Genomic DNA, 12,682 nt, shown 5'->3' with positions numbered 1-12,682 from the left:
CCTCCCACATATACTCAGGAAGAAGGATCTCCACTGGCTACTAAGAAGGCCCCTTTTAGTCAGAAATCATTTCCTCTTCCTAGCTGTCCCCAGCATAAGTTGGGGACAGGCTCCCCACACTTACTCTGGAGCAGCTGAGAGGGACTTCCCGCATCTGGTGAGGCTGTGGCTGGCTGGTCTGTCCCTTGCATCTCTGCGTATTCTGCTAAGGGTCTGAGGAGAGCAAGCGCTCCCCAGCACTGCAGGTAATTGCCATCAAGGTGCAGCTTGCTGGGGAAGAGGGAGAAACACGTTGTTCATGGGGTGTTAGCTCTGCCTCAAGTTTGGACTCAAGGTCTTCCCAGATAACATACCTAGTCATGAAATAATTCATTGGTAAAATCATAATAAATGAGTAAATAATAGGCCATGTCATCAAAAATAGATGTTTGACTGTCATGTCAGCTGGCCAAATGTACATTCAACATGGCACCCTCGATCCTCAAACTTAACTAAAGGATCTTTCTCTTCTGGTCAAAAAAAAAAATTAACTGTCATAATAGGTTGACTAATAGAAGCCAAAACAGATCCAAGACGATCAGTGGGCATGGGGACAAGTCTCACCAAATGGCGCTCTGGCTGATGACAGATCCCAGCCTTGAGCCACTCTGTGGCCCCAGCCCACAGTAACGCAGGCTGAGGCCTCGCAGCCTTTGGTTGCTCTCCAGGCCTGAGAAGATACTCTCAATTTCATTTCCAAACCTAAAATGAAATGACAGGAGCAAATTAAAGACTTCAAAACCCAATGTCGCCGATTGGTTTTACTTATTGGAAAGTCGTCTTCAGCATTTCTGTTGACCCCTAGTTTGGGTCCCCAGGGCCAGGGACAGCTGTGGGGGAGGGCTAGGTCAGCCTTGTGAGGCAGCCCAGATATGGAGGACAGTGTGAAGGGCCCATTGAAGGGAACCCCACAGCTGGCAGTACAGAGGGGTGGGCAGGTCCAGTTGGCAGGGGAACAGGGAGTTTGGAAAGAGGCCAGCAGCACCAGGACTCTGTAAGAAGGGCCTTTGAGTGGATCCAGAGCAGGTTCTGGAAGGTTCCACTGCTTATCACTCCTTTCATGGTCCTTGCTCTCACCATATCCTCCACAGAACTGAGGAGGAGGATTGGTGACATTTATGGTTCAGGAAACCAAGATTCGGTGAGGTAAAATGACATCTTCAAGGAATTTAGAATGTCAAAGGCTTGAACTTTAAGATGAAGCAGGTGAACAGAAATAATCTTTTTGTTTTGTTTTATTTTGTTTTTCAAGACAGGGTATCTCTAAGCAGTCTAGCTGGCCTTGAACTAGCAGTCCTCCTGCCTCCACTTCCCAAGTATTGGGACTACAGGTGTGTGTCACCATGACCAGCCCAGAAATAAACATTTAAATTTATTAAATCGTTAACCAGTAATTATTGGGCTACTTGTGGTGGTACAGACTTGTAATGCCAGCAGCACTCAGGAGGATGAGGCAGGAGGCTCGAAGGTGGAGGCCAGCCTCAGCTACACGAAACCCTGGGTCAACAAACAAATAGCTCAAGTAAATTTTGGGTGTGTGTGTGTGGCAGCACTGGGGTTTGAACTTAGGGCTTCACACTTGCTAGGCAGGCACTCTACAGCAGGGGGCATGCCTTCAGCCCTTTTTGCTCTGGGAATTTTAGAGATAGGGTCTTGTTTTTGTTTGTTTGTTTTACCCAGGCTGGTCTGGGTTGCAATCCTTCTATTTTAGACTTTCTATTGTCACCGGGACGACAGGCACCTAGCTATTTTTTGAGATGGGGTCTCGCGAACTTTTTGCCCAGCCTCAAAACTCTATCCTCCTGATCCCAGCCTCCTGTGTACTGGGATGACAGGTGTGAGCCACTAGTGCCCAGCTCCCAAGCAATTACTGAGGGCCCAGGATGTGGGATGTGGCTGTGCACAGGAAAGAAGGTCCCCAAGAGAAGACAGGGGAGAACTCCCCCCCCCAGAGGCCCATTATCTGCAACGTGTACTGAGGTCTGGGGTAGTGACTTCCCCACCCAGCTCCCCGACCCTGACAACTCTAGGTTTCTGAGAAGCATCAGCAGCATTATTTCAAGTGACAATAAAGACAGATGTTTCTTGAAGGTGGGAATTTCTTCCTTCTCTTCTTCCTAGCATAGGTCTCTGGGTGTCCCTCCCCGGCCCCCATGGTCTAGATGGGTCTTTTAGCAGTGGGACTGCTTCCATCAAGTGTGAGAAGTCGGGAGGACTTCCCAGCAGATCCCGCGTTCAGGGCATGGTGTCCTGAGGTCCCTGGCCTCCTGCTGCCCTGTGTTGGGAGACCCTGTCTAATGTCCTCCCAGGATTTCAGAATCCTAAAGAACCTGCACGGAGAATTCCTGGCCCTGGCTGTTGCTGCCGTACCCTTCCGTTTCTACTATGGCCATGACAGGACCCCAGTTCTTTCAAGGACCTTTGTGTTTCAGATACAAATCTCTGTGTCACCTCACAGCCCATTGAGTCAAGGCCACGTGACTGCATGGGCAAAGTCCCAGACTTATAAATTTCTCAGCTGAATGTCATCTCATCAGAGACCAGAAAGGTCCCATGACTTACTCCTGTCACACAATTGTTTGTGGATGGTAAATTATAGACCCCAGGAAATCTAGGGTCATGGATCAGACATCACGGCTCCAATCCTAAGAGCTGAATGTCCTTGAACAAGTCTCCCCTCTTCTCTCCCTCTTTCTAGGGACAGAAATGACACGTCTCAGGAGGTTGTTGGGAGGGCAAATGAGCTAAACCACACAGCATGCTTGACACACAGTGATACAGCTGATACTATTATTCTCGTTCCCAGGCCAGCCCCTGACATGCTTGGGACACCAGCTCTCAGGAGGACTTGCTCTGTCCCTTCCTGGCACCTCACCTGTCTCTCCACCTGCTCTCCTGGTAAAGACTGACTCATCACCTGAGGGGTTGTGGTCTCCCTTCTCTGAGGTACCACAAAACACACACATGAACATCTTTTGTGATATTCAGATTTTCTACCTTGCATTTTGGTTTTAATTTTTTTTGGGGGGTGAGGTACTGGAGTTTGAACTCAGGGCCTCATGCTTGCTAGGCAGTTGCTCTACCACTGGAGCCATGTCCTCAGCCCTCTATTTTGCATTTTGTATAATTAGGAGCTCATTTTCTTCTGTACCATACCAAGGACACTCTTGGACAGCAGTAGTATCTAATATGTATTTCTGTCTTCCTTAGGAGTGAGCGCAATGTCTTACAAAACCTGGCCTTCCACAAATATCTGTTGCAAGAACAGATGCATGAAAGACTCGAGAACCTGACGTTGGCTCAGGAACGTCAATGCCATACTAGGGAGGCCTGGTCTTGTCGAAGCCCAAGGAACCTGGACATTGGCCCTCCCCTGCTGTGGCCTCCCCCAGCTGTCAGCCTGTTCAACCTTACTTGCAGAAATCAAGGACAAGAAAATGCAAACTGCTGAACCGCAGGGCCTGCCCAAGGCGTCCCAGAGACCACAGATCCATCTTGCAGTCAACGAGCTTCAGGGTGGTAAAGGGGCAGGGGGCGTGCCCCTCGGATTCCAGAAGCACCGCCTGAGAAGACAGGGCAGAAAAAAGGCTTACGTCACGCTGACTAATTTGCTTCTGCCCTTCCCAGTGATGGTCCCAAGTCATAAAGATAATTACCTCCACCTTTTTGCCTCTAAGATAATTTTCAAATGCCACCAAGGAAAGGTGACATGACAATGAAGGAAGTTCCCGTTGAAACATAGCTTCACTGAAGAGTTAGATGGAAAGCATAAACTTTGGGATGAGATGAGATACGCGGTGAGATTTGGTCCTCTGCCACCCCCGCCTATGTTCATATTGTCCTGACACCCAGGACCTTAGACTGTGACTGCCTTTGGAGAGAGGGTTTTTAAAGAAGCAGTCACATGAAAATGAGGTCGTGGCCTCATTTCATTCCTGGGATGAGACAGTTTCAAATGCAGTCCTCACTGTCACTGAATAGTGACCACATCGTGCACTGGGCTTCTCTGGGAATATATGAATCTTGTCTCAATGCTCATAATGGATGAGAAACATAGATTTTTATAGCCAAGTGACATTGGTCGTGAGCTCTTGTGAGGAAAGCCATTGGCTTTCATCCTCTTAAGAATTAGACTGCTGAGATTGGGTATAAGAGATAAAGTCTGTAATATCTTCTGTCTTAGAGATTTATTTCCTGGTTCTGTAGAAATGGTTGTATTAGGTGTTCTCTATCGTTTAATAATACACCCGTGCTATATAAAAATCAGCCGATCACATGTAACGAGCATATCTGCCTGTCCTGTGTCTCACTAGCCTGAATAGAAAGGCCTTTAAAATTCATTTCTTTCGAGAAAACATTTGAGTGTGGCTTATTTGATATTGTATTTATCCAATAAAGTATTTAATTAGCAAAAAAAAAACCCCATAAAATAAGGTCATGAGGATAGGTTCCAACCTGATATGACAGGTGTCATCATCAGAGGAAGGAATTTGGGCACAGATGGCCAAAGCGAAGACCAGGTAAAGCCACAGGAAAAAGCCAAGTGCGAGCTGAGGAGAGAGGCCTCTGAGGAAACTAACCCTGCCACTCCTTGCTCACAGGCTTCCGCCTCCACGCGTGAGATTACTGTTGTCTAAGCCACCAGCCTGATGCTTGCGACAACCCCAGCAGACTAAGACAGGGGTTGGTTTTCTTATCAACAAATGTATCTTCTGATAGCTGGGTGTTTCTTCAGCAGTGCTGGGGCTCGAACCTGGGCCTTTATACATGCTAGGTAGGTGCTCAGCCACTGAGCTCCCCAGCCTCAGCTTTTTTCTTTCTTTTTTTTTTTAAATAGAATGGCTATGTCAGTCTTTATCATTAAATAAAAATTTTAATAAATCCTTTGTCATTCGCCATCATAGATATTAGCAGGGTTTGGAGGTCTGTTCAGACCTGGTCTGTGGGACTGGAGGCATGGTTCAAGTGATAGAGTTGCTGCCTAGCAAGCAGGAGGTCTTGAGTTCAAACCCCAGTATTATCATTAAAAAAAAAAAAAAAAAAAAAGAAACAGGATTGCTCAAGGTCAACCTCTGTTGACCTGGGGACACACATGAGCAACTGGGACCCTCCCATGTCCTTAGTTCCTGGGTGAAGGGTCTATTTGAGGTCATTTCTTGTGGTGAGCAAGGGTACTAGTGACAGTTAAATCCCTGCCTGACTGAAAGGAGAAGCCATTTAAACTGCAGGCCAGGCGGGTGTCATGAGGACCTCCTCTAGCAATTAGAACCTCCACAGACCCTATCCAAAAAGCATTCTAAAAGTTGAAAGGGCTGGCAGAGTGGCTCAAGTGGTAGAGCGCCTGCCTAGCAAGTGCGAGGCCCTGAGTTCAAACCTCAGTGGCACAAAAATAAATAAATAAACAAATGAAAACAAAATAACCACATATGCTGAGAATTCCTTGAGGTCAGAATTGAAGGCTAGAAGAGGGTTTGGTGGGATTGGAAGCTTCGGGGTGTTTTGAGGTAATGACATGTAATGATACAGGATTCCAAATTATCCCTTGACTCAGGATAAAAAGGCATATGTGACCTTAACTGCAGGGCTAAGGCTGAGGCCTCTGTAATGAGAGACCCCAGGCTGGGTGCTGGATGGATTGGATTTCTCCAGCTGGGGTTGATCGAGGAGCCAAGGTGGCACGTCGTCAGTGCCCACGTCCACTTTGGTCTGTGCTAAGCAGGTCCCAAAGCGCCAGTGCTGCTGTGGGCAAGGACCACCGCCACCCACGACTGACGCGTCAGCAGCCTCCATGTTTGCAAGAGGGCTACGTTTTAGAAAAAGGTTAAAGATCACTTTAAACGTGTCTGAACAGCACTCTTATTTCTGGCTTCAGACGATTGGGTGCCCTCATTGGCTCTAAGTAAAAGTAACTAAAAATGCTGGTTGTATATGTAAAATATCTTTCAAAAATTTTATTTATTTTGGTTCTTTTGAGACAGGGTCTTGCTGTGTAATCCAGGCTAACCTGGAACTCGATAGGTAGCCCAGGCTGGCCTCAAACTTGTAGCCATCCTCCTGCCTCTGCCTCCCAAGTGCCGGGATTACAGGCATGTGCCACCACACCCAGCTTTACATTTATCTTTTAATTGTGGATAAATGTTTCTCATCATAACCATTCGTAAGTGTATGGTCAGTGGCGTGAAACACATTTCCACTGTCGTGTGGCCCTCACCACCATGCATCCTCAGAGCTCCTTCACCTGGAAAAGGGAAACCCTGTACCACCTGCGCCCTGCCCCGGCACTCGTCGTTCTGTGAACTTGGCATCCGTAGGGACCCCTGGTAAGTGGAAGAGTGCAGTTTTTCCCTTGGTGACTGACTCATTTCACTTCGCACGATGACGTTGAAGAGCAAATTCACGCTGTAGCACGTGTCAGAATTCCCTCCTCTTGACGTCCCCATAATCTTTTGGGTATTCTGTGCATCCATTCATTTGCCATAGACACTTGGGCTGCTTCCCCTGTCGTCTGTTGAGGATAATGCTGCTCCGAACATATCTGATTTCTCCGGGAGGCCAACCTTGCTTTCAAGTCTTTGGGATGTATACCCAGAAGTGGAATTGCTGGATCCATTTTTCAACTTGGAAGCAGCCATATTGTTTTCCATAGCTGTTAGAACATTTTACACGGCCACCAGCAGGAGACAAGACCTCCATTTTCCCCACATCCTCACAAACACTTGCTACTTTCTGCTTTCTCCACAGTGGCGCTCCCAGAGTCAAGTCCAGAGGCCCTGCTCTCTGCAAGGGTACTTAGTTATGAGTGAACTACTGATAAGAATGTTAGTGTCAATGACAGCTCTTCATTGCAAGCACCCTTTAATGCTTACCTTTCCAGCAAATGAGCTAAACTGTTGGGTTGATTTGACACTTTGAGTGCCAGCTGTCAGACCCTTCCCTTGTGCCAGCTGCCTTGAATAGTGAGCTGTCAAACAGGCAATCTCACTTTTGGCCAACCAGCAGGATGGCCATCATGACATCCCATCTGCTTTGAGGAAACTCACTCCAACTGCAAGGAACTGTAACTATGGCCACTGCTGAAGCCATGATCTTCTGCTCCAGTCATAGCTGCTCCAGTGCCAAAGACTGCACTTCAGCCATGACTTCCAGATGACCCTGCCTGCAGCTGCTCCAGGGGATTCCACCCCCCGACCCCCGCCACCTTGTAATAGCAGTCCTCAAACAAAGTTGGGGAGGACACCCAGCACCCACCCTAGTGCCTGAGCAAAAAGCTTGTGATTGACAGAAAGGAAGCTGTACCTAGGCCGGCTTGTGATTGGTGCTTCTGTGAGACTTGTGATTGGTGGAACTAGAAACTGTGCATCTGCAGGGCTGTGACTGGTGAAATTGCAGTCTGTGCACAAGCATGCCACACCCCTCTTGTGGCTATGAAAGTAGACTGTCACTCTTGGAGTTAGCCTGGGAGGCTCCCTCCTGTGCACATTAGGCTCCAGGAAAGGTGCCTACTTGTGTTTATTGGTGGCACAGCAGGCCAGGGCTTCCAGCTCCAGGATCAGCCACAGCAAGGAGGTGGCCACAGTGTTCCAGGTGACCAAGGGCAGAATCCGAGGAAGTTAAGACTACTATGGATGGGGGAGGTATTGGAAACCGAAGATGAGAGGGTATTACTGAAGATGGTAATGAAGATGAGAGATGAAAAGGCTGCAAGCCCAGGTCACCAGAAGAGTAGAGAGAGTAGAGAGAGCTTCTGAGGGCGAGGATCCGAAGCTCAGAGCTGCTGAGTGCTGGGACAGTAAGCCCAGAGCAATGAGCCTCCAGCTCTGACAGCCGGAGCCACGGGCCTCTAGTCCTCAGGGCTGGATTTCGAAGCCCAGGTTGTGCAAGTCTGGAACTCAGGGCTGTCAACAGCAAGGGAGCCGTCCCTTGCCCACCTGTGATTTCTATCCAGATAGAACAGACAAACCCAGCCCGTTTGTGACATAGTGATATCAAAAACTCATATGTTGCTGGCCATTTGGAGTTTTTTTTATTTGTTTTTTTTTTTTTTTGGCAGAACTGGGGTTTGAACTCAGGGCCTACGCCACCAGCCCTTTTTCTTTTCTTTTCTTTCTTTATTTTTTTTGGTGAAGGTTTTTTCCAAGACAGGGTCTCATAAACTATTTGCTTGTCTGGCTTTGAACCGTGATCCTTCTGATCTCTGCCTCCTGAATAACTAGTATTACAGGTGTGAGCCTCCAGCACCCAGCTGGAAATCTTTCTTTTCTTTTCTTTTTTTTTTTTTTGTGGTGGTACTGGGGTTTGAACTTAGGGCCTTCACCTTGAGCCACTCCACCAGTCCTATTTTTGTGAAGGGTTTTTCGAGATACAGTCTTGCAAACTTTTTGCCCAGGCTGGCTTTGAACCATGATCCTCCTGATCTCTGTCTCCTGAGTAAGTAGGATTGCAGGTGTGAGCCATGGCACCTGGCTGGAAATCTTCTTTGAAGAATGTCTAAAGTCTGTTTCCCACTTTAAGTCACGTTGCTTGTGTTTTGTTTTTTTGTTTTGCTTGTGTTTGTTCTTTTGTTGTGATAATTCTTTCTAGATATAGTCTGAATATTAACTTGTTATAAAATCTTTCAGTTATTTTCTTCCATTCCATGGGTTACCTTTACTGGTTGTGTCTTTTGTTGCATAGCAGTTTTACTTTTTTTGGTGGTGGTGGTACTGGGGTTTGAACTCAGGGCCTCACACTTGCTAGGCAGATGCTCTACCACTTGAGCCATTCTGCCAGCCCTCAACTGATCCCAAGGATGTTTTCCTCCCCGGGTCTCCATCCTCCCTTAGGACACGGCCATGTATGTGTATGTGTTTATGTGTGTGTTTATGTGTGTGTGTGTGCATGTGTGTTTGTATGTTTGTGTGTGTGCGGTTGTGTTTTAGCCTGGCTTGTTCTCAGTGAAGGAGTCAGTCTGAACTAGCTGATCTGCCTTTTCCAAAAGTGAAGTCCTTCTCCCTAGCAATACTGGAGGTTGAAGTTTTAAAGAAGGATTCCTGTGTACTTGTATGTGTAATCACAAAGTTAACAAGCATGGCTCAGTCTTGACAACAAAATGTGAGTTAAAAAGATGAGTCGCAAAATTATACACAAGGTGTAACTCCATTTATGTAACTAGACATAGGTACATACGGAAGATGCATTGAAAACCGTGAAGTGCACCTGGCTTGTCACACATGAATCCTAGACCAGTGTCACTGCTGGATGGTGGATGAGAGGGAAAAGGCAAAGAAGCTTCAGCTGTTACATTGTAATTGTCTGTAATTATTTACTCATTTAAAAAGGTCTATTACATGTAGGTGGTGGCCCATGGACGCCAGCTCTACTCTTTTCTCCATTTTTATAAGTTTGAAATATTTCATCAGAGTACATTAAACAAAACCCAGGAAACCCTGAAGCACGTTGGTCAACAGCCAGATACACTAGTGGGAATGCAGAGGGTTAGTTACGTGCTTGCGTTTGATTTTAAGGTGTGAAGAAGTATTAAAACTGTGACTCACAAGCCTGGCCACCTCCTGGTTGCTCAGCGGAAGGCCCCAGACACAGACCTCTTTCCCCAGCATGTAACACTCATCTCGAATTGTCGTAAGCAGAGGTTCCAAGGAGACTGGGAGGACGCTTGGCAGGGAGTCATCAGGTTTTACAAACACAAACTGGAGTACAAGGGAAAAAAAAAAAAACAACCCTACAGGTGCATGTCACAAAGAGACACCATGCGTCCGAATATTTGGAAAGGGAACATCATTCGGCAGCGTTGGCAGAAGGTTTAAAACAGTTATGAACGGGCATCAGGTGTGCGTTGGAATGTCACACTGACTGACCCCCTCAGGAAGCTCCTCCGAGCTTGTGGGACTTTAGGGTGGAGGTTTTCCCAGCAGGTTCCTACCCGCTATTAGGTCAGAAAATCAACTTAGCGGGGTGCAACCAGCTATTTCTTTTCGTTGTTTTCCTTTTTTAATGCAATTGAAAGTAAGGGAAATTATCTGATTCATCTCATGGAGCAGGGATAATAATGATTGTCTCACAGGCGTTTTAATGATATCCACAATCAAAAGGGAGATTCTGCCTCAGCAGCCCACCCAACCTAAACAGCCCTCATGGGTAATCTTAGCTACTCTGGAGGCAGAGATCAGGAGGATCCAGGTTCGAGGCCAGCCCAGGCACATAGTTCTTGAAAATACCCAACACAAAAACAGCTGGCAGATGGCTCAAATGGTGGAGCACCTGCCTAGTAAGCCTGAGGCCCTGAGTTCAAATCCCAGTACCACCAAAAAAAAAAAAAACCCTAAAACCCCATGCCTCATGGTTGTACTGGTGCACAGCGGTCTTCACATCCTGGCTTGTGATGTTAATTGCATTTCTGATGATGCTTATAATAAAAAAGAGTTTGGGAAGCATTTCTGGGGGGACAGATTTGAAAAACACTTATGATTAACCCTTATGATTACATAGTGGAGGCGACAGTGCAGAACTACAGTAGAAAAAGATTAGTAATGATTATTTTATCGCCGAAGATGGCTGTGGAAGTTCCTCATTGGAACCAGCAGGGAGATTGGGGTGGGGTGGGAAGGAATTGTGAAAGGGACTAGAAATCAGGGCAGATGGGTGGGCAGAGTAGACAAGGTGGCGAGAGAGGCTGAAGGAAGGAGAAGATAGGGGTCAGCAGCCCAGGGAGGCGGGAGGACATTCAGAGGAAAGGAGGGTAATGGTGAGGGAGGAACCTGAGAAGGTTCTTGTCGTGTGACGTCCAGTGGAATCATATACCCCCCACCCCCCAAAAAACACATTCAAGAAAAATATGGCGGGGGCTGGGGGTGTGACTCTTGTGGTAGATAGAGCAAGGGCTTGAGTTCAAACCCCAGTACTGCCAAGAGAAATATGGTGGGATGATTTGGACACTCTAAAATAATGATCTTAAAAGTCCCCATCTCTAGCAGTGTGTTCAGTTTGGTCTTGCTTAGCACTCAGCGATCCAGAAAATCAGCCTGTGCATGGCGATTAAACCATAGGCCACATTGCTGGGCCAGTGGTGAGGCGTCATGAGTCTGTCCCCTGTCTTTGGGACACGAAGATCCCCCTTCTGACCTGTCCTGTGCCTCCTTCCTGGGAGTTGTCCACTGGCTTCACTGCTGACCTCTCCTCTCCTGGTCCCCCTCCCACCCAAGCCCTAAGTTTAATAGAGGGATGACATGAGGACATTTTTCTGGAAACCAGTGCTTTTGAAACTAGGATTCTTTTTTGCAACCTCACTCCAAGTGACATGGCCCTCATGCGAGGGGTGGGTGAATGGGGGTCCAGCCTGAAGACAGGGAGATGCCAGAAGTCACGGGAGGGAGACAGCTGCTTGGGGATCAGGCCAGGAGGCAGGAGTACTGGCAGGAGAGGTCCTACACTGGTGACAGAAATGGGGACTTTGGCGCTGGTCTTCCAGCTGTGGGTGGGAGGGGGCAGTGGCCGGTCCAGATGAGCAGTGGAGGGAGAAAGCAGGCCTGCCGGCAGGGATGAAGGGTGGGAAGGTAGGAGGGTTGCTTAGCAGACCCTTGGTGAACAAGGCTTCGATCGTCTTGCTGTTGGGAGGGAGAGCTGGTGACACAGCCAACTTTGGGCTCCATGGTCCTGGAGCACCAACCCCAGAGAGGCCACTTCAGAGGGGAGTAAGGGAGGAAGCTCATCCACTCACCTTCCTGAGGGGCTGCTCACGGTCAATGCTGTTCCTCAGGTCCTTTCTGATGGCTGGACACATGGCTGTCTGAGACAGCGCACAGTGCTTCTCATACGTTTTCAGGAACTTCTGAAGAACCGGAGTGGCCAGGGGAGCCCCTTTAGCTTTCCGTTTTCCTTCCTTTATTCTTGGCATTGCTTTCGAGAACGAGATTCCTTGGTTTCTGAACACAGTAGCCCTCCCTGCAAGCTAACAGCAGATCTTCGTAAGGCACAGACCTTCCTCTCCTGCTAACTGTGGAAGGCCATAGCTATCCACCCTTCTCCGAAAATCTTCGAGGGCTTCATTGATCTGAAATGGGACTAGGGATCAAGATACAGTCGAAGAATTGTTCACTCCTAATTTCCATGTTCATGGCTTCTTTTCTTAAAGATTCTTTAAGATGGGAGAAGCTGCCCTGGACTCAGATCTAAGAGAATGCAAATTAGCATTAATCCTGGGCCCTAAATGTTACCAGAGACGCTGACTCGACAGCGATCGGATTCGCTTTGCACAGATCTTGCGACAGTATATACGTCCTAGTGGTAAAGAGCACTGCTGTGGAGACCTGGTTGCTCTTGTCTCTACTGCTGAGCCCACAGGGTGGTTCTAGGCAGGTGACAAAGCTGCCTGCTTATTTTCAGTGTCATTATTATTCTAGTCAGGGCAGGGGATGTAGCTCAAGTGGTGGAGAGCCTGCCCTGAGTTCAAATGGGGAGAGAGAGAGAGAGAGAGAGAGAGAGAGAGAGAGAGAATCATTATTCTGCTAGTCATAGTATGCCACCATTAATATTGATTTTGTCTCTTAAAATTATCCAGCTCTGAAAGGCCTCCCGTCTGATGGCTTAAGGTAATAGTGAGGTCTTTGAACTTGGCTCACAGAGACAAAGGCTTATAGGAATTACTGGA

At 47.6% G+C, this 12,682-nt stretch overlaps 1 protein-coding gene across 1 annotated transcript in view; it reads right to left on the bottom strand.

The window, feature by feature from the left end:
* The window catches only part of LOC141418514 (uncharacterized), a 28,658-nt gene extending 16,729 nt beyond the window's left edge, over positions 1-11,929 (bottom strand). Inside the window, exons 1-5 of the mRNA XM_074059299.1 lie at positions 11,753-11,929; positions 9,573-9,725; positions 3,454-3,602; positions 604-741; positions 125-270 (exon numbers count right to left, since the gene is read on the bottom strand). Of these exons, the coding sequence (XP_073915400.1) occupies positions 125-270; positions 604-741; positions 3,454-3,602; positions 9,573-9,725; positions 11,753-11,929 (763 nt within the window). The remainder of the gene's footprint in view (positions 1-124; positions 271-603; positions 742-3,453; positions 3,603-9,572; positions 9,726-11,752) is intronic.
* Between the last annotated feature and the right edge of the window lie 753 nt (positions 11,930-12,682).

The sequence above is a fragment of the Castor canadensis genome, chromosome 17, assembly GCF_047511655.1.
Source record: "Castor canadensis chromosome 17, mCasCan1.hap1v2, whole genome shotgun sequence".
Classification (NCBI taxonomy): Eukaryota; Metazoa; Chordata; class Mammalia; order Rodentia; family Castoridae; genus Castor; species Castor canadensis.
This window is presented reverse-complemented; position numbering and strand designations above follow the sequence as displayed.